Source organism: Doryrhamphus excisus, chromosome 8 (genome assembly GCF_030265055.1).
Source record: "Doryrhamphus excisus isolate RoL2022-K1 chromosome 8, RoL_Dexc_1.0, whole genome shotgun sequence".
Taxonomy (NCBI): domain Eukaryota; kingdom Metazoa; phylum Chordata; class Actinopteri; order Syngnathiformes; family Syngnathidae; genus Doryrhamphus; species Doryrhamphus excisus.
In genome coordinates, this window is record NC_080473.1 from 8,080,900 (window position 1) to 8,107,160 (window position 26,261).

Consider the following 26,261-nt stretch of genomic DNA (forward strand, 5'->3'; position numbering starts at 1 on the left):
TCCACAAATAGGAAGAAATATAGGAATAGGAATTTTGCCCTGCCCTACCTGAGATGTCTTTGGGATGTAACACTATAATATGTGCTGTTTAAAATTCTGAAATACTCCTGATGTGCTTCTTATTGGTCTTTTGTAAGATATACTAGGAATACCCTAAATGACATTTTAATCAGGAACATAATACAGTTTCAGAGTTCAAAAATGTTGTTAATAACTTTTTTTTTGCACATTTACGTCTTTATGTTTCAATTTAATGTTTTTTTCTCATTTCTGATTTTAGTCTTCGTCCTTGACCATAGTTGCATGCTGTGACTGGCTACACCGTGACTCCGATTCCATCTGTTCTGGGATCATGTGACATTGTCATCCGTTAGTGGTGAGTACCTATACATTTCATACTTTAAATGTATTTTATAAGTTTGTGTGACATATTAAATTAGGGATTAAACCTGGTTTAACAGGTTCAACGGCCTCTTTTGCAAATCTTGAGCTTAGATCGGAGGGGGACGTCAGAATCAAGGCTGTTCTGCAAGGACGGGGGGGACGGGCTGTGTGTCAAAAATAGACGTTCTGACAGAAAATTAATGGATAGTTTGAAGCAAGCAGAAAACTAACCATAAAAAAAGCATTGGAAAATCAGTTTATAACAAGGTTGTTAAAAGATTTACATTGATGAAGGCAAAAAGAAGAAGCAATCTTTTCGTGAACTCTAATTGTATCTTAACTTACTAATGTCTGAGAAGTGAGAAAGGAAAAACGAAAGAAGACAGTGACTACGAACAAATGGAGACTGGTCAGGTCCAGTACAGCCTGGGGTGGACAGAAGGGACGGTGCAGAGAGTAATTGGTGTCAGACTCACTGTGATATGCTCAAAAAAAAAAATGGTTCGGACACTTTCAGGAAAGAGAGTCGGAGCCTGAAACTTCTACGTTTTCCTCTCATTGTGTTAATTCATACATGACATGAAATTTGATCCCTGCTAACCCATCAAAGTCATGAATACAGCCGCCATACTGGAGCACTCATTCACGCACATACTGAGAAATAGCACTACTATTTCACTAAATAAGAGACAAAAATATTAGAAACACAAACAGCTACAGTTATCCCTCACCTCTTTGCGGTTCAAATATCACTTCCTCCCTCTATTGCATTAAAAATAAATACATAAATAAATGATTGTTGTGGTCCCTAGGTGTCAGCAATGTTACCTTGAAGAAGCTAACTACATAGTTAGCTTGGTAGCATGCTAATGTTAGCCTGCACATACTCTGTGTTGCCCAATGTAGTGTAAACAAAGAATAATAGGAGTGTAAAGGTGACTATAGTGGTGTTATTTCATCTACACAGGGCTCTATTTAATGGTAAATACGTCATTAGAAGATCTATGACGACTATGACATTTTCCATTGATTCCTACTTGTGTGTACAAATAACTACAGTCATCCCTCACCTCTTTGCGGTTCAAACATCACTCCCTCCGTCTATTGCGTTAAAAATAAATACATAAATGATTGTTGTCTGGTGGTTGACTGTGGTCTATTACTGTATTTGTCAAAAAATACACAATTGAAAGACAAGTTATATGTAGTATTCTGGTCCCTAGGTGTCTGTAATGTTACCTTGAAGAAGCTAACTAGTTAGCTTGGTAGCATGCTAATGTTAGCCTGCACATACTCTATGTTTCCCAACGTCGCGTAAAGAAAGAATAATAGGAGTGTAAACGTGACTATATTGGTGTTATTTCATCTATACAGGGCTCTATTTAATGGTAAATACATCATTAGAAGATAATAGACAGGTTGTCTATGCTCCGACTATGACATTTTCCATTGATTCCTACTTGTGTGTACAAATAACTACAGTCATCCCTCATCTCTTTGCAGTTGAAACATCACTCCCTCCCTCTATTGCGTTAAAAATAAAAACATAAATATATCATTGTTGTCTGGTGGTTGACTATTGTCTATTACTGTATTTGTCAAAAAATACACAATTGAAAGACAAGTCATATGTAGTATTCGGGTCCCTAGGTGTTGGTAACGTTACCTTGAAGAAGCTAACTAGTTAGCTTGGTAGCATGCTCTGTGTTGCCCAATATAGTGTAAACAAAGAATAATAGGAGTGTAAAGGTGACTATAGTTGTGTTATTTCATCTATACAGGGCTTTATTTAATGGTAAATCATTAGAAGATCTTAAACAGGTTGTCTATGCTCCGACTATGACATTTTCCATTGATTCCTACTTGTGTGTACTTATCGCGGTTGGGCCTGGAACTAATTAACTGCATGACTGAATGACTGTATTGTGAAATAAAACACTACCTCTCTGATAGGCCATCAAGCTGGATAAATCTTTGCTACAGCTCTAGTACATTCAATTTAGATGTACCTAATGTAGTGATTAGTTAGCGTTTCTTTGGACTAATGAAATGACAAGTTGAGAATTTGTGGAAAAAGAGGTGGTAAAATAGGATCATTCAATTATGCATTCAAATTGTGTCTCATCTCTTTCGGATGACAGACGACAGAATGTTGGTTTGCTCTTGTGCCCTTCTCTGCTGGGTGCATTCACTCAATGTGCTACGGGGGACAAACACTCCCGTCTCCCATTGTGAAGATCTATCTGAGACTCAAGGCATGTTGTTGTTGCTTCCTCCCCAATTCATTTTCCCTGTATATGACATATTTGGAATCAGAAGAGACTTGGCAATAGCACCCTGAGGGCCCTGCCAACAAAGCACTTGCGTTGTGAATTTAATTGATGGCAAAAGGTAAAAGGAAGGTGTGGTGGAGCCGCAAAGTGTCATAATAAATACAGACTGTGTTACAAAGGAAAACTATCTGGAGTGCTGTTGGAATGCAGAATTTATATTTAATTATTGGTAAATTTTCAACATATATTGTACATTTCTCAGACTCAAACCCAGTTTTCATAGGACAGAGTTTTCAACAAAAACTTTGCCTAGGTTCTCAGTTGGTTGGTTGGTTGGTTGGTTGGTTGTCGGTTGATTGGCTATATTTTACCTGTTAGACTGTTGAATCCAATATATATTATATTATATTATATGATATATATTATATCATATATCCAATATATGAGCTGACTAAAGATGTGGATGGACACCTCGCAGAATTGCTTGTTTGATCAGCCATCTTGGATCACACGCCCAACACCAAATATTGGAAATTTTAGTTTGTTCCGCCATGTGTCCCAAGAACAGTATATGGCATTTTTCAAAACCCGGTAGTAGGTGTTTCAATGCCATCTGCATGGCAGAAAAGCAGCTACTCTTTCCCCAAGCTATGGCAGGGAAGCACCGGGGTGACAATTACTCCATGGAATTTGGCACTCTTGTGGCAGAAAGTGACTGGAACACCCCTGCTTTACTTGAGGCCTTTTTTTTCCTGGCACTTTCTAACAATATCAGGGAGTAAATGATGGTGCTGGATCTCCCAGAATGTTTGAATGACCTTTCGCTCTGGCAGTTTGGATTGACATGTATCTGCGTGACAGCGAGGAAGCAAGACCCATTGCTACCAACAGATCCTCAGCTGAACTGTCACATCAAGATCGCTAGGTCAGGTGGTCATGGATACAGATTGGTGATTAGCAAGCCACTGTTCCAGTTTTACATTATTCTACCATAGTACCAGTATTCGTGGACTATGGTAATCTGATTAGTCCTTCTCCCTTCAACTGGAAATTACAATCCGCATTCAGCATCCTTTGGTAGTGAAGGGCGGATGGAAGATTCTGTCTGTCCACAGTCCCAAGCTCACCGGCAATCAACAGCAATGTGAGATGGTCGACTTAGTCCGGGTTCCGCTTTAGTGTAATGACCTTTCTCCTATTTTTAGTCATGCCAAAACCAAGTCGATTACCACCACCGGTACTGTGTTGGACTTCCAAATTTATCACATCTTTACTCAGCTCAAGAGTTTCACCACTGAGCTTCCCTCACTCAAGTCACCAGTTTGTGGTAGAGATTGATACGTCTGATGGTGTTTTCAGATTCATGTCAAGGACGGTATATTGCATCCTTGCGCTTTCCTTTCTTATCTGCAGAATGCAATTACGACATTAGTGATCGCAAACTGCTGGCAGTCAAAGTAGCTTTGGAGGAGTGGAAACACTGGCTATGGGAGGCCACCTGGCCTTTTCAGATATGGACGGACACCAAAACATATAATACCTTAAGTCTGACAAGAGGTTAAACTCCTGGTCTCTGTATTTTAGCTGATTCGCTTTCACTTTGCCCTACAATTCTGGCGCCAAGAACACCAAGCCTGATCTCAAATCTTTTGCTCTGAAACAGCGTCTCGGGAGGATAAGAGTATCCTACCCATCTCATGTTTTGGGATAATGGGGGGACATATTATTTGTTATTGAATCACTGAGGGGCCGAGTTACACTCTGTTCCCCATTGCTAAAGTTCCCTCAACCAAAGCACTGCTTGGTAACTTTCATATTTATAGTTTCCCTGTGGTTTACTATCTTGGTGCACGAGTAGTTTCCTTGTTTTGGAAGTTCTGTGGTTTGCTGGACTCCACGGTCAGTCCCTCTTTTGTCTTCCACCCCAAGCTGCAAGTGCTTGTTCTGTCAGTATCCTTAGACAGACAAACTCTGCATAGAAAACCTCAAACTGCTTCACGTTTATCATATCTCATATCTCAAAGGCCAATAGTGTTGTCCTCTCACTCTCTGTGTTTTCCCCTAAACATGTTATCTGTACTTTAAATCCCCTAAGGGGTTTAGACTTGTTTCTATACAATCCCATGCATGTGTTAGCATGTCCATTTGCAGTAATGGAGTTACAGCAGAATGTTTAGATCAACCGGTTGGTCTTCATCAGCAAAGAAGTGCGAGCTCATTAGCTAAATGGATTTTAATGAGGCTAGTTAGTGAGATGAAAAGACACTGTCCTCCCATTAGCATAGGTAATGACCCTGAAGGGTAATGGGGGAGATTGAGAGCCTCCATACTTCACCTGCAGTGCATTTTCCATCTGAAAGTGCAAAGATACTTCTTCTGCAATGAAATATGTTAATAATAATAATTTCAGATGGGAAGATTTGTTCACATAAGCTCTGCAACTGCAATCACAAATAAAAAAAGACATAATGTGGGTGTTTTGGGACAAAGTATCTTTGTGCAGCATGTCTGCTGAGTTGTGCAAAAGAGTGCTAAAGCACCATGAAACGAAAAATGACATTAAAACTAGACTGAGAGTATTATCAAAGCCAGACTAGCTGTAGCGGCCGACACAGACACGGTAAAAAAAAAACAACAAAAAACGCACAAAGACAGAGTCAACATGAGTGAGACAATGCAATACCGTCCCACCCTTTACTTGGACTGCCCTTAAATTGCACAGCAACAATTGAAAAATAACACACCATCATCCCACCCTCACACACTCTTGAGAGTGATGATGAACAGAAGGAGCAGACGGCATGGGAGCAGTGGGGAGAAATATGTGTGAGAGAGATTCTGGTGTTGTCATTATGCTTTCCCCTTCATTGGAGGCTTGCTCATCTGGCTAATGGGATTGGCTGCGGTCACCGCAGTGGCTGGAGACCGTATAGAGTATACAGTATAGAGTGGGTTGTAGAAACTTAAAGGGGAAAACTGGGTGGAGTAGAATGAAACAGCGGTGTGGTTACTGTAGAGTAGATTTACACTATGTCTCAAATAGTAGGGTGGGAGACATATTTGGGGATTTGAGGTGGGGGTCATTCAGTATCAGTGTCTTTGTGCAGGGCCTGCATGGTACTCATGCTTGAATGATACACAACTAGGTGACACTAAAGGGGTGGAGGTTACATCCCCACATACAAGCACTTACGTGCAAAATTAGCTAGGTGGCCAGCACGGGCAAGGCGGGCGATCGACAAATTCTTTATTGCTATCTTACTTGAACACACACACACATAGTTAGGACTCAGCCGATCAGAAATCACAAAACTCTTTGACACAATGCATTACTACAATATCCTTGAGCATGTTAAAGGATCTGCTCCTATAACAGTAACATATTAATGTTGCATTATGTACGGTCATATCACCTCGTACTTTGGTACGTGACAAAATAAATAAATAAAAAAAACTTATTAGGAAAGCAGGAAGTGAACAAATGTAACAGTTACTGATTGTAAAAGTACCAGATGGAGGGGTAGGATTTAATAAGCTTTGTTTCTTCCTACTCCTTTTGGACATGTGGAACTGTGAACTGATTATGTGATGCATTCAATTGTAATCTGATGCATGTTCAAATTAAATTAAACCATTACCATTATTACTGTAGTTGACATCCTTAGTGTGTTCTTGGTACAGCGTGATGATTAATTTAGGTATGAGCAGGCATTAGCAACGGAACTCATTGGTAACCAGAGGACCGGCTGTAAATAAACGTAATAAATTAGCCTCAGTGTTTTCCTTCCATTCGTGTGACCCGTTTAAAAAAAATTGAGTCAACAGAAGAAGTGGAGTCGAAAATATCCGCTCTGTCCAACTTTGAAAACTAATATCCTGGTGATGTCTGTCATGGCTTCATGGCTCCAATTCTAAGCTTCCAACTTATACAGTTTGGGTAAGGCCCCTTTCTGCCGCAGTGCACAAAGCAATGTCCATAAAGACATGGTTGATGATAGCCAAGAACTCGGCTCTTTCAAATGCATTTGGTAAGAAGTACGACAGAGATTGTGATTCCAACATCACAAACATCAATGGGAAAAAGTTCCCACATATTCCCTAAACCTTATCTGTATTATCGTTTAATGCGGGATATATTTAATGTTATTTTCCAAAACACACTGTGAGACAAAAATGACCTTTCGGTATTAACTTGTTTCAAAAGACCAGGCAAAAACCAAATAATGACGAATGAAATGGATCACTTTTACCTTTTTTGAAGGAGTGATTGTTACTATTATTATTATTACTTAGCTATGTCTTAGTTATTTCTTACTTTATTTCTCGAATTCAATAATGTTTCTTAAATGTCTTCAATAAAGTGCTCAAACTCCTAACTTTCTTTGGTCCCATTTTTAAAGTACTGTTTCCCGCACCGTTTGAGCACTGGCACCATTTCAAAAGTACGGAATTGGCATCGGAATCAGATAATGTGAAAACAATACCCAACCCTACTCGTGAGAAAGTGCAAATCTGCTTGCAATGATAATGAATAATTCGCCTCAGGAAAAGCAAAGTCACTGTCCGTCCTAAATGGAAATGGATGACTTATTAATGCAATCGTTTTCATCTTTCCCATACAGTTTTATGGATCCTGGCTTACTGCAGCATACTCTTGTAGTTTTCTTCTGGACGTAAAGTTCGACTGACAGTGTGCATGTACGTAGGAGTATGACATCCATCCAGTCTTCCACATTAATGACAAGAAAGTAATACACCCTCCAGTCATGCAGTCAGTCAGCCATGCGTGCAGCTTGAGTGTTGTCGTGTAGAGCGCAGTGACTATTGGCGAGCTGTCAGTGGCTCTAACACACATTACTGACGTGGTATAGCCCTGGAGCCTGTCAAGAGCAAGAAGGGGAAAGAACAATGTGTGTGTGCTTTTGTGTGCAAGAACAGTGTGGGTAGATCAATAATAATCAGCTGCTGTAGGAAGTTAATTCAACAGGAACTGATGGCCAACTAAAATGCTCATATGTGGATAACTACACACACACAGAAGCACCTAAAATGCTCCCCGAAATCCTCATGAAATTTCCAAATAAAAGGACAACACTCAAACGTGTACAAAGCTTCAGATCTTTCTGGATCTGGATTTTAGAACAAAATCCACCAACTCTCCCGCCTACGTGCTTATTCTTTACCTTTTCGATGTGGTCTTGATGATGTCAGACACTTTTTGGATGTAATCAGTCGCAAGCACCACGATCTCTTCGTCTTCAGAGAAGTTGTCATGGAAAATTCTATCCAGCAGGCGTTTCCAGTGAAGCTGTGGTAAGACATTCAATCAGAAATCGTCATTGAACTCATCAAACTATATGTGTATATGTGTATATATCCAGGCTCATCAGGAGATGATCAGACTTTTACAACAAAGTAACATACGTTTTCCTGGAGATGCCTTTATCTATTACCATTTTCAAGCTCTAACCTTTTGAAATAGTAACATCAAAACTGTATTATTACTAATATTGGAATATGCACATGGTAGTCCCACGCTCCGCCCTGTCATAACGCCAGGCCCTCCCAAGAGGGATGCCCCACAGTTTGAAAACCACTGTGGTAAAAACTACCACTTATATCCATCTAAAACAAAAAAAAACCTACAAAAATGCTCACAAAAAATTTAATTTGTGCCTTGACGTCCTTTTTTTTTTAGTTCTACCGTGGTTCGCCCTGTTCCACTGACGATGACGTTCCACCAACTCACTCATCTTTCTCCTCCGATTTTATGGCCCTCCAGCTCTCCATTTAAGGTTTCCACCTCAGTTTCGTTGAAGTTCCCCTTCTTCGTCTTATCAGCAACCGTGATTCAGAAGAACCGAGCAGAATGCAATCAAGGGCCATTAAATATGGCTGCAGCATTCATGAGGTACTTTACATTGACCATTCATGGGATTGCAGTCTTCCGGTTGGAGTGGGAAAATATAAAGGGAAAATTGCGTGGAGGTGTGCGTAAAATTGGAATAATTTTCAGCGTCAAAACAAATCAAAACAATGAAAACAAGTATTGCAGTACTGTAGCTTACAGTAGTACGTCATTCAAGGCGGAACCGCCACTGACTGCAAGGAACTTGTACATAACAAAAGCAACACAATTGCAATTATGTTTTACTTGATGCTAGGTAAGGTGCTAATAGGTCTAGTAATAAAATGTTAGCAATATTATACGTACACTGTACATTCTCAGCAATTCTCATTTATTTTTTTGCTACTGAAATGAAATCAAAAGTGACGCAAATAGAATATCACAAAGAAAGATCAAAACCAGAGATGAAATTAGGTTCAGAGCTTCGATTTTGAAGAATCATTTAGTAAAGCTTCTTAATTGCGCAGCGTGTAAACGAGATTTGCATCCTGAATCTATCCGCATTTCACCCACAGATCCAATTGGCGGCCAAATTAATTCAGAACCATACAGCGCGTCTTAATGTTCTGTTTTTCTGCTTCAATTTCTGCGTCTTTGGCCCCATTTTATAGATAGCACATATTCACTTTCACACAGTCTCACTGTGTGTTTTCTTAATCTCTTTTTTTTTTGTCTGGAAATGGGAAATCGGGCATTTTATCTGAGGAGTTTCTTCCCTCATGTGTCTCCCTTTAACCATAGAACATCTTGAGGACGTCTGTCAGCATTCTCGCTGCTCTAGGGTACAGCCTCCTCCTCCTTCTTGCTCCAAATCCAATTTACCTTTCCTCTTCTGCCTGCCATCAAGCCTAACACCCTACAATGTCTTCTTATATCCCTTCTTCTTACATTCGTGCCTCAATCCTAAGTCCTGCATAGTGGACACTTGTGATTTACTCTGGCCTTGTACATGTATGTGTGTGTGTTTAGTACTCACACCAGGAGCGATGCGCTGCAGTTGCCTGAGTGTAATGCGGTTATACATCGTGCTGACGTCCTTTCTTTGGTCATCATATTCTGACACAGTGATCTGGAAAGAGATTGAATTCAATACAGGAGGTCCTCAGTCTGCCGACATCCTATGACGCCGACTCTATAGTGTCAATAATGAGACCACTAAGCTGCTCAGCGATCACTGTCTATTCCATAGGACTAGATCTGTTCATGTTCGATACCACCTTTATCCTTGATGATAGTCGTTAATGCCTGCAGTCAGTGTTGATTTCTCTACTTTCTTAGCATTTTACGATGTCTAATTTCACTTCACTTTTTACTTTCCTTTTCTTTGACGCATTGCGGTTGAGGCCATGATATAAAAAAGTACACAAACTAATAATAACATAAAATCTATATTAATATTTGTCCATTGAAGTGTATTATAAGTGTATTTGCGGTATGATTGCATGAGTTTTTAATATTTCCTTAGCTGGATTTTCCTGATCATATACAGGAAAGAAACCGAAGGTGAGGCCACCATGAGTGTGGCTTCTCGGCTTAGTGTGCAATCCCCGCCTCAGTTGGCTCTTGGCGCCTGCCAGTTTGTCAGCATGTCGCCTATAATATAATGTTGTAAAACAATTTATTATACCATGACTTTTCCCAGTCAGTGTACTGTCTTGGCACTTTTAGTACCACTTCATACTCAATGTGTGGAACCTGGAAGGTGCTTGTCATGACGGCCAGAAAGCTTTTTGTTTTTGCTTTTTTTCTTTCTCAACGGCATTGAATATATAAATACTTTATATTTGACTGGCATTATTATATTACATTATATACCCAAACTCACCAATAGGTGATCAGACTTTTACAACAAAGTATGTTTGTAGGCTGCATGTACTTCATATACAGATACAAGGTAGAGCACAAATGTTTTTCAATTCTTTCGTCAGTTTTTTTTTCAAGATTATCCTCTTAATAAGCAATCTGTATTAAAAAGAAGTCCAAAGCCAAAGGAGTCGGTGTCGAGTCAGCCACAAACCTCACTGCATGTTACTGTTTTGTACAGTATTAATTATTTACAGGAGAGTATACGTACGTACTCGTCCACGAATGTCGTAATAGGAAATGTTGTAACACAAACAAACAAACATGATAAACAAGAAACATTTGTACACATACAGTACGCTTGCACATAAACGCCCGCACACAAAATCAGCTCACATTGGCAAGACGGGTCTCCAACTGTATAATCTCCTTGGACTTTTGTGTAGCGTTGTGAGCTCCCAGCATGCTCAGCAAACGCTCCATCAGGGCCTTGTATGCCGCCAAGATCTGAGAAGAACAACCGACAGCACTAATGACGACAAATAGCATCATCATCATCGTAACAGCTGGTGACAGGATGATGCGGCGAGGTAGACAGCACAACAAAAGCACCGTGGGAGAAAACAGGTGGATTCATGGATGGATTCAGACGAGTGAGGGTGGAGGATGGAAGTGGGAACCAGAGGTGGGGAAGCGAGGGAAGAAATGGGGAAAAGACAAGTGGGGGAACTCAGTGGCAGTGACAGATGCAGGAAGGGTTGATGAAAGAAACAGGGTTAAAAATGATCATAGTAAAACAGGAAGTGAAAGCAGAAGGGCGGAAGTGCAGGGAGAAAAAAGGCGATGATGGATGGTCACAATGAACTGGAAGGTTTTTTTTTACCTTCACACTGTCCTCATCCTCACCCAAGTAGAGGCTCCTCTCGGGCAGCGTGAGTCCCTCCTGATCAATCTACACACACACACACACATTTTAATATTGAATATGATGATCAAAAATAGTGCCAATATTTACCAGCTATTAAATCATCTTCCAGTTGATTATCATCAGATTTATTTGATCTCCTTGCAGCTTAATGAATATTAATGCTATGCAATATCAATTCAAAATGTGAACATTATAGACACATGCAGTCGAGATGGAAATGACAATATTGCTTTTTTAGTTAAGTGGGGGATTGATTTTCTCTGGACTGTCATTGAAGACTATATGTACAATAAAATACACTAAAGCAAATGTCCCAATTTTACCAATATTTTCAGGAAAGTCAGATAAAACGTCAGGCCCCCGTGGTGCTGTACTGTGTCAGCCATAGTGGACTTCACGAGACGCAAATTCAGCAACGAATTACAGTTTTTGCCAACCTCTCTACAAGAGAGGAGAAATATGATCTCAGGGAAGAACTAAATCTGAAATGCTAGGACTACGTTAAAAAGCCATAGCATTTCAGTATGTGGAATCAAACTATGGGATGGATTGAGTAAGGAACTCAAACAATGCACAACGATGAGCCAATTCAAGAAACAATACAAGCAGTTGATGTTTGCTAAATACAAGGATGAAGAGTCTTGAACCAGTCATGATGTGCTATATATATCACTATATTGACACTTACTATGGTACCCATTATGTCATTGTATGGTCATATCACCTTGTACTTCAGTACGTGAAAAAAGACAAAAAAAAAAACTTTAATTATATTATGAAAGCAGGAAGTGAACAAATGTAACAGTTACTAATTGTAAAAGTAGCAGATGAAGGGGTAGGATTTAATAAGCTTTGCTTCTTCCTACTCCTTTTGGACATGTGGAACTGTGAACTGATTATGTGATGCATTCAATTGGAATCTGATGCATGTTCAAATGAAATTAAACCATTACAGTTGTTGCACAACATTACTCACACTTCCCTACTTTAGACACTTAACTCGTAACAAAACAACTTGTTGTCATTGGGAAAACTATTTAAACAAAAACGCAGTAGCTACATACATGGTGGCTGCAATGTGCATGCATGGGTACTGGAGTCATTAGTAATTATTGCTTTAGGTGGGGGTGCATTACTTGCACAGAACACATGACAGTCATTGCAAATTGTATCGTGTTATGTTATATTCGGACTGAAGGTTTTGTACTGAAACTGTGTTTGGTCTTGACTCTGGGCACCCATAAGAGACCAGCGCCATAGAATTGCAAGTCAAGTTAAATTGACTTGAATCCAAAAATGAAACTTGAGAATAATTGCAGACTACAGAGCTTGTTGCTTTGTGGAGCACGTCATGGCAAAAACACTGATATTTCATTTTTATGCTAATAATCCCTAATAGGGCTGCACGGCGGTTGAGTTGTTACACGCAGACCTCACAGCTAGGAAACCCGAGTTCAATCCCACCCTCGGCCATCTCTGTGTGGAGTTTGCACGTTCTCCCCGTGCATGCATAGGTTTTCTCCAGGTACTCTGGTTTCCTCCCACATTCCAAAAACATGCTAGGTTAATTGGTGACTCCAAATTGTCCATAGGTATGAATGTGAGTGTGAATGGTTGTTTGTCTATATGTGCCCTGTGATTGGCTGGTCACCAGTCCAGGGTGTAACCCGCCTCTCACCCGAAGACAGCTGGAATAGGCTCCAGCACCCTCGTGAGGACAAGCGGTAGAAAATGAATGAATGAATGAATAATCCCTAATAGGTATCCCAAATATTAAATACATTTTACTTTCTGGATTGACATTTTAAACCAGGAAAGAGAAGCTGTGCTCCACATGCCAAGATTAACACAGCCGTATGACTCTACTGATTATGCATAACAGTATCAAATAGTGATTTTCCCAATCTATGTTATCTCAAAGGATTTACCCCTGAGCATAACACAGACAAATGTGCACTCATTCTGTTTCTCACCCTGATGGCGTTCCGAGAGGAGTTTTTGTCATCCACGTTGACTGTGAGCGAGAAGAAGACAGCAGTGCTGTACACCCCCTGAGTCCTATACAGCAGCTCATTGAAGTCCGGCCTCTGTGGGGCCCCCTCTTTCTCCCAGCCAGCAGCACCAGGGGGTGCCCCAACCAGATCCCACCCACCACAGCTGTCTATTACCTCTGTCATGGGGTCAGAGCCCAGCTTGTCAATCTCTTGGATGTTGACACAAGATCTATAAAATTCCTTGACCTTGCGCTCTGCCGAATTGGGCTCACGCCTGCGAATCGGCTCCAGCAGGATACGATGTAGCTTCTCTTCGTTGTGCTCCCCAATAGCTGTGATGATGCCATAGCTGAGTTTGTCTTCTGGGATGGCGTGACGCCTCAACCAGCCTCCACAGGCAAAGGAGTAAAAGTCCTGGCAGGGCTGGATGGTCGGGTCAATATTGGCCTGGACGAAGCGTGCAGCCCGCAACAGTGAGCGTCTTCGCTGGCAGTCTTGCCTGCACTGTGGGTCCTGCTGCGCCTCCAAGGAAATATATTTTAGTGCCAGCATACTTGCCAAAATCACACACATGCCCGCTGCAAAGACCAAAGCCGAAAGGAGGCAAATCTCTCTCCGGCTCCATCGAGGGAGACCGCCGCCGTTGCTTGTGTTGCTTGCGTCTTTGTGGCGACCATTGGGCAAGGTCCCTCCTCGACCACGCCCCATATGTCGGTCCAGACTGCCGCCCAAATGAAGGGTCATGCCATTACTGAGGATGTCACTACTATAGCGTCCGCCGTATTTCACTTCCTGGAACTCATCATAGTGGGCGGTGAGTGAATATGTCTTCTCCATGACAATGGGATGTTGTGATTTAGATGTCAATAGTAGACGCCGGCGGGGGGTGGAGGGATTAAAGATTTATTTTTGTGGTCAGATTAAAAACCATGACTCTTACGGAGATAAACAAGAGGGCAACACACAGATGACACAGCCTTCTTGCGGCTATGTTGCCTTTGTTTCTTTCAAATGGTGAGGTGGCGGGATGAGGACTTCCATTCTGTATGAGGAATCTCCTGGGTGTCGCTTGCTATCTCACTCATCCTCTTTCTCTCTGCTCCCATTCAATTTATTCCCCTTATATCTTCCCATCCAACCAGTTCCAGGTCACCTGTGGATGGAAATAAAAATGATTTAGAAGGGGGCTTTATAGCATGAGAGAACTATAGAACAACAGGGAATTAAACATTTCTACAGTTTTCTACATATTCCAATGTGTGCCAGTAATTTTGTCGGATACTCGTTTATGATGCACCAGTCCGAACATGTAAACGAGTACATCTCTGTAGTCACTCATCGCGCTCTCTGATTGGCCAGTCACACATTGCGACCGCCCCTCCCTAGACAGGCTGCAGGCACAAACGCAGAGGAGTTGCGAAACCTCATTGACGTAGACCAGGGGTCTCAAACTCAATTTAATTGGGGGCCACTGGAGCTCGGGTCTGGGTGAGACTGGGCCGCATCAGGTTTTCCAAAAAAAAAAAAAAAACGCATTTATTAAAAACAAAAAATTTTAAAAAACTTTGCTTTGGTTCCGATTTTCTACAAGAAAAGCTCTGATAAAACATTGAAATATCTTACTTTTTATTTTTCTACACAAAATAAGATGAAAAATAAATAAACAAATCAAGAACAAAGAAAATCAATCAATCAGTAATAAATATAATAATAATAATAAAACAGCAAGAAGCAAGAAACCACATATAGTTGGTGGGTAGACAAATTATTTTTTTCAGATTAAAATGAACAAAGCATTATTAGAGCCTTGTAGACATGACAAAACACGACTATAGTCACATTTATACTCTTTTTATTTACAACATATTGCGCAACTGCAGGGTCTTGAGACACATGCTAACTCGCAAACTAGAGAGCTAGCGACCTAAACGGTAGCCTTCAAGTTATTTCCTTTAAACTTAAATAGCCAAAATCTTACCACTTCCACATGGATAGGGAGGATAACTATTAACAGTTATTTAACCTTTAACATGAACATTAATCAAACGTAATATTTTTTTCTGGGTACATGATGCCATACAGCATCCATATCAAACTTGCGCGGGCCGCACTAACGTTAAACTTTCATATCAAGGCGGGGGCCTCAAACTAGTGTCCTGCGGGCCACATATGGCCCGCGGGCCGCGTGTTTGAGACCCCTGACGTAGACGATGCAACTGGCAAGTTGAAAACAGCTTGTGTGGCATTGCCTCCACTTTATTAGGTTTTGTTTATCTCTGCTCGCCTCTATTTCCGTTTGTAGCTAAAGTTAGTTGGTAAACATGTTTTGTAACATACGCGGTGCATTTGACAAGACAGTCTGTGCAGGCTTTTGATGACTTATCTAACAACTCAGGGGCAGCTTGACCTCTTTTTTCCTTGTTTTTTTTTCTCCACTTAGGGCCGCATCATGAAAAATCTAAAGATGCAAGGGTCCACTTTGATATTTTCATTTATTTTTAATTTCGTAAAAAAACTATTTGGACAAAGCTTTGTTTTATTAGTCAGAACAATTCAGCTTTTTGCTTCACATTCTTAATTTTTCATTTTTATTTGATCAATTTTTGTTAATTTTTTTTTTTGACATTGTGCTGTGAGCCAATGAAAAAAGGGCAGTAGACCGCAAATGGCCCCCGGTCCGCACTTTGAACACCTTTGCCATACTGCATGACATCATTCTTGTTTTTAATGAATTACTATGTATTGCCTCTGCCTTATTTACTATAATGTACACGTTATTGGATTACAGGATTCATATATATGCTTCCCATCTTTGCAACGACTCTCCCCTGCTTTTGAAATATTGTGCCCTCCCTCGTGTCACAGCTACTTAAACATTAAAATAAATTATGGCAACCACACTTACCTACATACAGCCAAATACAAGACACACACACACACGCACCCGCACACTTGAGTGCACAACCTGCGTATGGATAATGGATTGGATTTGGTTCCATCACAGAGAATGGCATGCGTGATGAATGGCTATTTACTGAACATGACAGCTTCTGATATCTGAGGGTAACTTATGCTGCAACTGCACGTACACACAGACTTACACACACACACACACACACACTGGACAATTACATGGAAAGCACACGACCCCTTCACCACAAGTGTGACAAGACTGAACAAAATAATTATATTTTTCAACCTCTCCATGTATTGGCTGAAGGAGAATCTGTAATAGACCAATTAAAAGCCCTTCAACTGTACAATTGTTTGGTTAATGTTACTGAATCCATTTCCTTGTTACTTCGAAGCACCTGGCCAGATTAGAACATGTTAGACTGGAGAAAATATTAAGACATCGGGTGTGTGTGTGTGTGTGTGGGGGGGGGGTTAATGTTTGATTAAATACAAGTCTGTTGCTTGGCTGTACAGTCATCATCCTCTGCAGTTGGTTCATGCTGGTTTTATTTATTTGCTGGAAACACCATAGGGAAAACATTTTCAATTTAAACTGAATGGAGCACCGGAGTAGTGGTACATTTATGTTGATGCCCTTCACTTAAACATTGACTTGTTACTCTCGCTAGAGACATAAGCAGAATGAGAAATATCCATCCATCCATTTGCTATGGCGTTTTTCCTCACTAGGAACACGGGTATGCTGGAGCCTATCCTAGCTGACTTTGGGAGAGGGTTGGGGTACATCCTGGAGTAGTCGTTTTTTGGTTAAAATGGTTTTCCTCCATTGGTGCATATTTTTTATGGATGCTCCGATCAGAGTTTTATGCTGCTGATTGTGATACCGATCATCCATGAGTGAAATTGGCTGATACCAATACAATAGATTAACTGTACATTTTTCAATTTATTTATAATGAGTGCTACTGGCCAGGGTTAGGACAATTCCAAGAACCCCTGACTGCCAGGGGGGGGGCAAAACAGGAGGTAATTATTAAAAAAATGAAAAGTGGGCAGTCAATGATCGCTACAGGCTGGAAGGTGATTGGCTTTTGTGATCGCCGTTGAAAGGCATTTGTCGGCAAAAGCATATGACATGCTTTTACAAGGAAATTGTCAGATAGTGAACGGTGACCGATCGATCGGAGTATTCTAATTTTTATTTTGACTCTTTTGTTTTCATATGCTTTTGTCTGTCTTCTGTGGTAATTGTTGACGGCATTGACAATAAAGCTTTCTTCTGGTGGCTAATAATTGAAAAATATACAATTGTTTATATTTAGTTAGTTCTGTAAGAAATCCAGGTTAACACCGCAATGTTTTTATTTTGAGCTTATTTTGCACTAGAAGTCACGGTGTGCATGCGGTGTTCATGGAATTAGAATGTTTAAATGTTTATGCAGGGGTTCATTCAGAGGATAACCAGAACAGACAAGAATAGTTCACGATAATAAAAGTTCTGATACTTGTTGATACATTGCAAATCTCTGATCATCTTCTGTCGAGTTTGGAGTTTTGGATATCCAGACCTGATCAAAATCATTTTGCACATTTAATGAGAGGGGAAGGGGGAGTGTGACAAAAAGCACCTAGAAAAAGTAATGTATTGAAAACAACAGTTAAATTGAACTAGGCAGTTTATCAGCTGATCAAATGTTTAAGACTATCGCTCAAAAAATGACAAAAAACTAAAAAAAATTCTCAGTAGGACTCAGTAATGAGTAGCTCCACTGTTCTTGTTAATCACTTCAAAAATTGGTTTGGTCATGCTTGATGCAAGATTTTCCAGGAGGCTATTGGAAACTTTGCTCCAAGCGGTGAAGATGGCTTCATGAAGGGCATCAACTGTCTGGAACTGATGGCCATTTTTATAAACTTCCCTTGCCATCCATCCCCAAATGTTCTCTATGGGATTTAAACAGGGGAACATGAAGGATGGTCCAAAAGAGTGATGTTATTCTCCCTTAAGAAGTCCTTGGTTAAGCCAGCGTTGTCTTGTTGAAGAACCCAACTGTTACCACACAGACCAAGACCATCGGCCATAAGGGATGCCCACTGCAACATAACTCAACGTACCCAGCCACCGTTTGATGACCCTGCACCACCTGAAGCTCCAGTGTTCCATTGACTGAAAAAGCACCCCAGATCATGATGGACACTCCCTCCACTATGCCAGGTAGAAAACATCTCAGGTGAGATCTCCTTGTCATGCCACTTGCTTATGCGACTATATTCAAGGCGAATTATGTTGCTTCGTTATGTTGCTGTTGTCGCTGCTTAGTCATAACACAGATCAATTTTTCAGTGAAATGACCCCTTTGGATTTCAAATTTTACGTCAACAAAAGCAGATTATTCCAATTGTTGGCACCCCCTGCAGGCCACGGGGTACTTAGCATCTGCCGACATTGCCTAATGGGGCATTCGACTGGATCGGGCCTTAGAGAGAACGCTGTATTACCACAAATTTGTGGATTATTTAAAGGGGACCTATTATGCTTTGTATGGAGTTGTGGACTCCTATAGAGCAGCTGCACACAATAACCAGCACATAAAGCTTTCTAGTCTTTCCAGAATCTGCACTTATTCAGCTGTATTTCTTTGGATTTCGTGCTTCCAACGAAAACGGTCTCCAGGTACGCCTACTCCGCTGTGGTTGGCCACATTCGTGAGTACTTAAAAAGACTTCGGACGGCGATGTATGTTTTTAACCAAACGATTGTTAATGTATGTGTGGGATTCCCATATGTGTCGCACAGCTTGGTATCATCCATGCCCAGGCATGGGATGAATTGAGCCCTTAAGATATCTTCACATCTTTTGTTTAACAACTTTCTTACAAGCCGACAGACCTTGTTAGCTCAAAATATGGCTTACTGTGAACATGTGTGACAAAAATAAGTGACTGATGGGAACTGTTCTGCCTCAAAGTCTTCATTTCTAATTGAGAGCCACGATTATGAAAAATGTTTAATTACAAAGACCACCTGTCAGCATCACAGCATCACTGACAGTATGGTGCACGGTAAGCTCTATCGGCGAACACAGAAATGGTTGAAACTTGTCCAAAGGAGCTTACCTATGATGAGTACATATATCCAAACAAGGTAAAAGTGCCGTAGACGACTGAGCTATCCAGCGGAAGTCTAAGTAGATGATTGCGGTTCCTTTCAGAAATCTTCATACACGCCGGGATGGCCAACACTTTCTGCCGCCGCTGCCGAGCCTGCAGCCTCCCAAGTCTGAGGAGGAGAGAGGGAGGAGGGACAAAGGAGGGGGAGAGAGAGGCGAGGTGAGTCCGTCATGCACCCGCAGGCACAAAACATGTTGATTATTCAAGCATCCATAGCCATAAACATAAGAGTAGGAGTGAATCTCCATAAATTCTTGACAGTGCAAACACCGCAATTCCCACTAATTCCTCCTTACGCAGGTCTAACGAAGATGACATGTCAAACAGCCTTGTCAACTCAACATGTAGACAATCTCGGTTACCAATGCCTTCTCTTCAGTGAGTCACTCAGCATGACGTGTATGAGTCCGCTTGCTGTGAGGCCATGAGTAAGTTATATGGATTTTTTTTCGAACCTTTTCTGTGAGAGCAGCTGTCAGAAAGGAAGTTATGTTTCTCCGGGTAGTAAATCTCTAAGCATGGAAACACAGTTTGGGACTATGACTGGTGACCAAATATAAGCTCTGCTTTTATCTCATCTCTAGCCAGTTAGTTTGGAAGCGTTCCATGAATGAACTTATTATTATAAAATACTTTCAAAAACTTGCTTGTAGGAGCACTGGGACTCGACTCTTATCAGCAGTCGACAGAGGCTGCACGAGAGAGCAATGGAGTGTGTATGGCCACAGGTTTGGATTAAGGACGGGCATTTCACTATATTCCCTAGATCATTTAAGTGGGGAAATTAACAATTTTGATGAATTGAAATACATTTTAGCTCTACAGTCTATAGTTGTCCCTCATTTATTGCTGTTAGTCGGTTCCAGATCCAATTGTGATAAGCGAATTTCTGCAAAGTAGGATCCCTTATTTATTTTCATAGTTAGAGCATAGAAAACATGTTTTAGCCATCTAAATGTTTTTTTTTTAACATGGAATGACACTTTTCGATATAGTCGACATAATAAAATCATAAATATAAATCACAATATGGACTCTACACTCACACAAACACAACCTCGTAGCTGTACAACCACTAAGCTGTCAAAATACTGCAAATTGCGACTGCAAAAAGCGACAAATTCTCTGAAAACAAGCCCAAAACAACAAGTGATTTTACATAAGAACAAGGCCAAAGTTGCTTATAATGAGGGGACCTGGCAACACTGATAAATGTACCCAGGCTTTCCTTTCTTATCTTTGTCTGCGTGAGTACAGTATGTCTTCTGAATGCCTTATATTTGTATTCTAGTTCATTTTATACCTGAAAATGCCTAATTTAAGTGAAAACCACTTGAAATTAGCTTAAGTATGCCCATTTTTGACTAATAATAGGCTGTATTCCAAGTGCAAAGTGGAGATGGATGACTATATATAATGACAACGTCATGATCTGATTCCAGAATTCTGAAATAGACGTGGCGTGCAGGAAAAAAGTGTCATGCTCACTTCCACAGCAAATCCACATGCAAAACACAAAGTACAAAAACAAATGTCAAGAAATGGAACAAAAGGCGACAGGAAATGCAACAGAATGCATCAAACACACAGCTTCCACTCAGAATGGTAAAGTATGAACCAGAAGCATCCTATAGTGACAATAGAACCCTCCTCATGAGTGAGCCTCTTCGAGCAGTAAAGGGAATGCATTCAATACAAAACAAGAAACAGATGTAACAAAAGTGGAGCCCAGAACCAGAACTAAAGGAAAGCAAGAAAAGTAGACCCACAGGATATGTTATATGAGAACTTTGTATGGATGCATCGCTACTTCTTTCTTATACAAAAAGCTAAACTGGTTGAATCAACAGTGCCTCTGCTGGTTGCAGTCAAAGAGGGCAATCCCTTTTTTTTTCCTCAGTTGCTTTAAGATGACATTAATCAAAAAGCTAGCACATTGAGCATTAATAAGTGAGCTACCTAATAAATTAGCTACCTGGCTTAGCACACAGTGTATAAAGCTCCAATATTCACTAAACTCACACTGCTGTTTGCTTATACAGTGTTCCCTCGTTTATGGCGGGGTATAGGTTCCCAAAATAACCCACAAATAAAATCCATAAAGTATTCAACCTCATATGTGTTTTACGGCTTTAAAACCCCCATCACAATACACTTTATACACTTTTCTCAGACAGGTACACATTTTCTCACATTTGTCTCTTTGTTTAAAAAGTCTCAAAGTTCAAATTCTGTTTGAATTATGTCATGATAAATCTCTTGGACACAAGAAATTATTAAGTGACTCACCATATTTACTCCTCTGATGTACCTCGTCCCAACACCGTTCAGTTGTAGAGTTTTTGTATCCTTATTAAGATGTATTGCTCCTGTTGCAGTGTTACTGTTTTACTCCTTTTTGTAGTCCTTCATGAACCGAAGATTAATTTACAATATTCCATAATGGCAATTTGGTGGAGAGCCATCAAGAGCCAATGATAGGTTTTGTTTTTGCTTCCTTATTTTGCACTATTGACTTTATTTTGCTCAAACATTTGTATGCAATAAAAGGGAATAATTGTATTATTTTGTTGATATTGCTACATTGTTAAATTGTTCACAAGTTTTTTGATAATTTTTTTTGCCTAAAATCTTAGTCCTTTCTTTTATTCTGATTATAATCAAGATCAACAAACTAAAAAAAAATATTGAATGGTCTTGAACATTTCTAAGTATGTAATCGGTTATAATATCGGTATCAGCCATGCTGTAATTTTCAGTATCGCCCACAAGAGTGGTGCTGCACAAGAGTGGTGCCAACTTGTCGGACCTTACCTGTGGAGAGTGAATGAAAATACTCGATGGGAAGTTAAAAAGTGCCGTAGTCGTTGAAGAGAAGAAGACTCAGCAGTGAGCTCTCCAGTGGAAGTCCCGAATAGACGGTCCGGTTCCCTCCGGAGATCTGCACACACACCGTGATGTGCACCACTTACTGCCGCGGCTGCAGCCCACAGCCTCCCGAGTCTGAGAATGAAGAGAAGAGAGGGAGGGACAAAGGCGGGGGAGAGAGGCGAGGTGAGTCCGTCATGCACCCACAAGCACACACACACACACACACACACACACACTCAAACATCTTCATTATTCAAGCATCCATATGTCGAGGTTTTTAATAAGTGCACCCTTCTTTATCATCTCCATTGAATCTCCATAAGTTCTTGTCAGTGGAAACAGAAGAAGGAATAATCACCTTTATCCCACTTGAGACTAATTTGGCTAACACACCAAACAGAAGGGACAAAAATAGAAGTGTTAGCTTGTTGTGTTGCTTGATTTTTAAGAGCTTTCACAAAATTCAGTTCAGTTCATTTTGTTTGTTTTTGTTTCAGGCTATGACGCGTGTGGTGGTCATCAACAAACTCTCCACACATCTATTACGGTAAGACATCATTAAAAAGTCAATTTTGCATAATAGGGAATATAGCGCTATAATCTCATAGTATAGTCATCTAATGACCACAAAATGGCCAAACCGATTACTCCACAAACTTCAGATTCATCAAGTAAGAAAATGATCATGATGGTATTTTTGTGTACACTTTGGTTTTACTGAAGCTATTTGACAAACATTTAATTTTTTTAACAGAATATTCAGTGTTGGTGCACTTATTTGCTCTGTCACTTTAAATGTTCTATTTCTGAATGAAGAGTCCGAAATTAAAAATGTGTAAAAAAAAAAAATCAAATTCATTGATTAATCGAAAAACTAATAATCTGATTAATCGGTTGTTAAAATAATCGTTCGTTATGTGGAATCGTGTGCCCAAAAAGTCTCAGTTTGTAGTGTTATTAATACACTGCATGAATCCAACTGTGTTCATGACGGGTCTTTATGACATCATCACCTGTTGACTCTGTAATTCTTTGCTAACTAACACACTTATGACACAAGTCTACTGTATGCATTAAAAAAATAACCCACCACGGACCTAAAGAAAGTTGCAAAAGAACTGAAGAATTGAAGAAACGACTTAGCGTAAAACACATACGGCCCTTTTTTTGTAATTTTTTCCCCCCAAAATGTAATTTGTGTAAATATATTTCATTGTTTAAAACGGATTTGTTGGATTTAGTATTTTGTCCTATGAGAAATCAGTATTTATTTTCAATGGATCAATAACGAACAATGAGGTATCACTGTATTTTTAATGCCTTAACAACATTAGATGTTGTATATATTTTTTAATAGTCTTAAATATTTGCGATAAAGTCACACATTTCTTTCATGAGCCAAAGAATCCCTGCTTGTCTGTTCGTGTAGACGAGCCCTCAATGCCCTCAGACTGACAGGCTATCAGTCGAGAGCGTATTGTGCTTCTGACCCTAAGTACGATGTGCTATCGAAAGGCTACCACTGCTAATGTCACACCATCACACGTGTTAAGGTGCCCTCACTCGTGCACAACAACTCTACGTGGAGTAAAATGTTTTGCGTTGGTTGTTTTACTGCATCCTTTGATAAGTTGCTAGAGGCCATTTTGTCCCACTTTCCCCGGAAGTCATTTTACTGACAGGTAACAGTGAGAGCAACGAGACACACTGGCCTATAATCTGGCTCAGTGAAGCATTTCATTTGGGTTCAGCTGTCAGCCTGCACAGAAGCAGAACACTTGGCACAATTATATCCCAAAACACTTGTGGCCTACAGGCTCAGAATTACAACGAGTGCCCCAGAAGACCAGAGGGGAGGGAAGAACCCGTTGAGCCAGGGACGCTGATGATGAGCAGATGAGCAGGGATCAATGTTGGACTCCAATTTAACCAACAGGAGGGAGTGTGACAAGGAGTGGTGCTTGGGGCCCCCGCAGTACTTTGATTTAACCAGATTTGTATTAGGGTGTTATTTACACACCTGCTGCCAAGGGGACAGACAAGAAAACGCACTCCCCACCCCTGGCTGCTATGCTCGCATATTGCACAAACACCAGTCCTAGTGGGAAACAAACACATCTGTGCAAGCCTCTCGAAAACACGCGTTTATTTGTTTGGTCTCTAAACATGTCAGCTTCTAATCATGGTTAATCGATCAAGGTACTTATGTAGCCGCAAGGAACTATTGGTTTGTTGTGCCCCAGAGCTCCCCCTCCAGTGTGAAGGCAATTTAACCTCTAAAGCAAAGGTGTCCAAACTTTTTCCATCGAGGACTTCATACTGCAAAATCAAAGGATGCACAGGCGTTTATATTTTTACTCTTGTAAAAAGGCTAAAAAGTTCAATATATTTTTGAATGAATTAATTTGAATGGGCTGCACGGCGGAGTAGGAGACCCGAGTTCAATTCCACCCTCAGCCATCTCAGTGTGGAGTTTGCGTGTTCTCCCCGTGCACATTCCAAAAACATGCTAGGTTAATTGGTGACTCCAAATTGTCCATAGGTATGAATGTGAGTGTGAATGGTTGTTTGTCTATATGTGCCCTGTGATTGGCTGGCCACCAGTCCAGGGTGTACCCCCTGCCTCTCGCCCGAAGACAGCTGGGATAGGCTCCAGAACCCCCGGCGACCCTCGTGAGCATAAGCGGTACAAAATGAACAAATTAATTAATTTGAGGGCTGCATGGTGGTTGAGTGGTTAGCACGCAGACCTCACAGCTAGGAGACCCGAGTTCGATTCGACGATTGGAGTTTGCATGTTCTCCCCGTGCATGCGTGGGTTTTCTCCAGGTACTCCGGTTTCCTCCCACATTCCAAAAACATGCTAGGTTAATTGGCGACTCCAAATTGTCCATAGGTATGAATGTGAGTGTGAATGGTTGTTTGTCTATATGTGCCCTGTGATTGGCTGACAACCAGTCCAGGGTGTACCCCACCTCTTGCCCAAAGACAGCTGGGATAGGCTCCAGCACCCCTGACGACCCTTGTCGTATTATTATAAGCCAGTTTGTCATTTTCAAATTGAACTATTTCATTTTGTTCTCCATTGATGACGTAACATTCCGCTTTTTGATCTCATTAGATTGTGTAGATGTCCCAAATGTTGATCCAGTCTAGCGTCTACATGGGTTGGTGATATTGAACCTAAGAACTCGCCTCCAGGTAGCTTGTAATGTGTAGGTGGGCTGATGATGGATGGAGCTCGCTTGTCTAGGGGAGGTGGACGAGAGGATATTTTCTCTTTTGTTTTGCTCACCACCTGAGTCTGACCCCACCCCATGCATCTGCCCCCTCCATCTCCCACTCAGACTGACTAATGGGAAGTTGGAAGCGCAGTTCATATTCTCTACCGGCACCTTACCTCGACTCTCTTAATGATCCGTTCGTATTTTTGTATTTCTGTCCTTCTGAAGGAGTTCATGTTGCGCCAATGAACATTTTATATTGGTTAGGATTGTTTTGAATATATTTGAGTCAGGGAAGCACAGAAGTAGTTTGGTTGGGATGTTTGCTTCGCAGCTAGGTGGTTCTGATTCTGATTATGAAGGTTTTCCTTGCGGTTTTCTCCAACAGTCCAAAAATCAGTTAATTAGAGCCTTCATATTGCCTATGAGTGTTCAGCCATCAGATTGGTGGTTTGTTGTCAATAGTTGGCTTTGTCCAATCTAAAACTGATTTTGATGTGTGTTTGGGGTTCTTGTCCGGTTGGGAGACTACATTTTGTCCATGTTTCAGTTGTGTGACTGTCAATTTGACCTGAATTTAAAGCACCAGGTCATCAGATGGCTTAAAATTCTGCAGCGAAGATCCGTGTTTATGTTCTGAGTTGTCGAGTTGTCTTTGTGCTGCCATACTTTGTACAACAGACAATTTGTATGTTGGTTGAAATCTGTTTGGGGTCCTTGTCTGGTTTTGTCCATGTTTCAGTTGTGTGGCTGTCAATTTGACATGAATTTAAAGCATCAGGTTATCCA

The 26,261-nt window shown here is 40.7% G+C and overlaps 1 protein-coding gene across 1 annotated transcript in view; it reads right to left on the reverse strand.

Moving 5' to 3' along the window:
• LOC131134708 (endothelin-converting enzyme-like 1) overlaps nucleotides 1-25,749 on the reverse strand; it is a 44,108-nt gene extending 18,359 nt beyond the window's left edge. Inside the window, exons 1-8 of the mRNA XM_058080268.1 lie at nucleotides 25,649-25,749; nucleotides 22,192-22,380; nucleotides 19,324-19,486; nucleotides 13,270-14,443; nucleotides 11,252-11,320; nucleotides 10,765-10,875; nucleotides 9,542-9,634; nucleotides 7,841-7,965 (exon numbers count right to left, since the gene is read on the reverse strand). Of these exons, the coding sequence (XP_057936251.1) occupies nucleotides 7,841-7,965; nucleotides 9,542-9,634; nucleotides 10,765-10,875; nucleotides 11,252-11,320; nucleotides 13,270-14,127 (1,256 nt within the window). The 5' untranslated portion in view covers nucleotides 14,128-14,443; nucleotides 19,324-19,486; nucleotides 22,192-22,380; nucleotides 25,649-25,749. The remainder of the gene's footprint in view (nucleotides 1-7,840; nucleotides 7,966-9,541; nucleotides 9,635-10,764; nucleotides 10,876-11,251; nucleotides 11,321-13,269; nucleotides 14,444-19,323; nucleotides 19,487-22,191; nucleotides 22,381-25,648) is intronic.
• Between the last annotated feature and the right edge of the window lie 512 nt (nucleotides 25,750-26,261).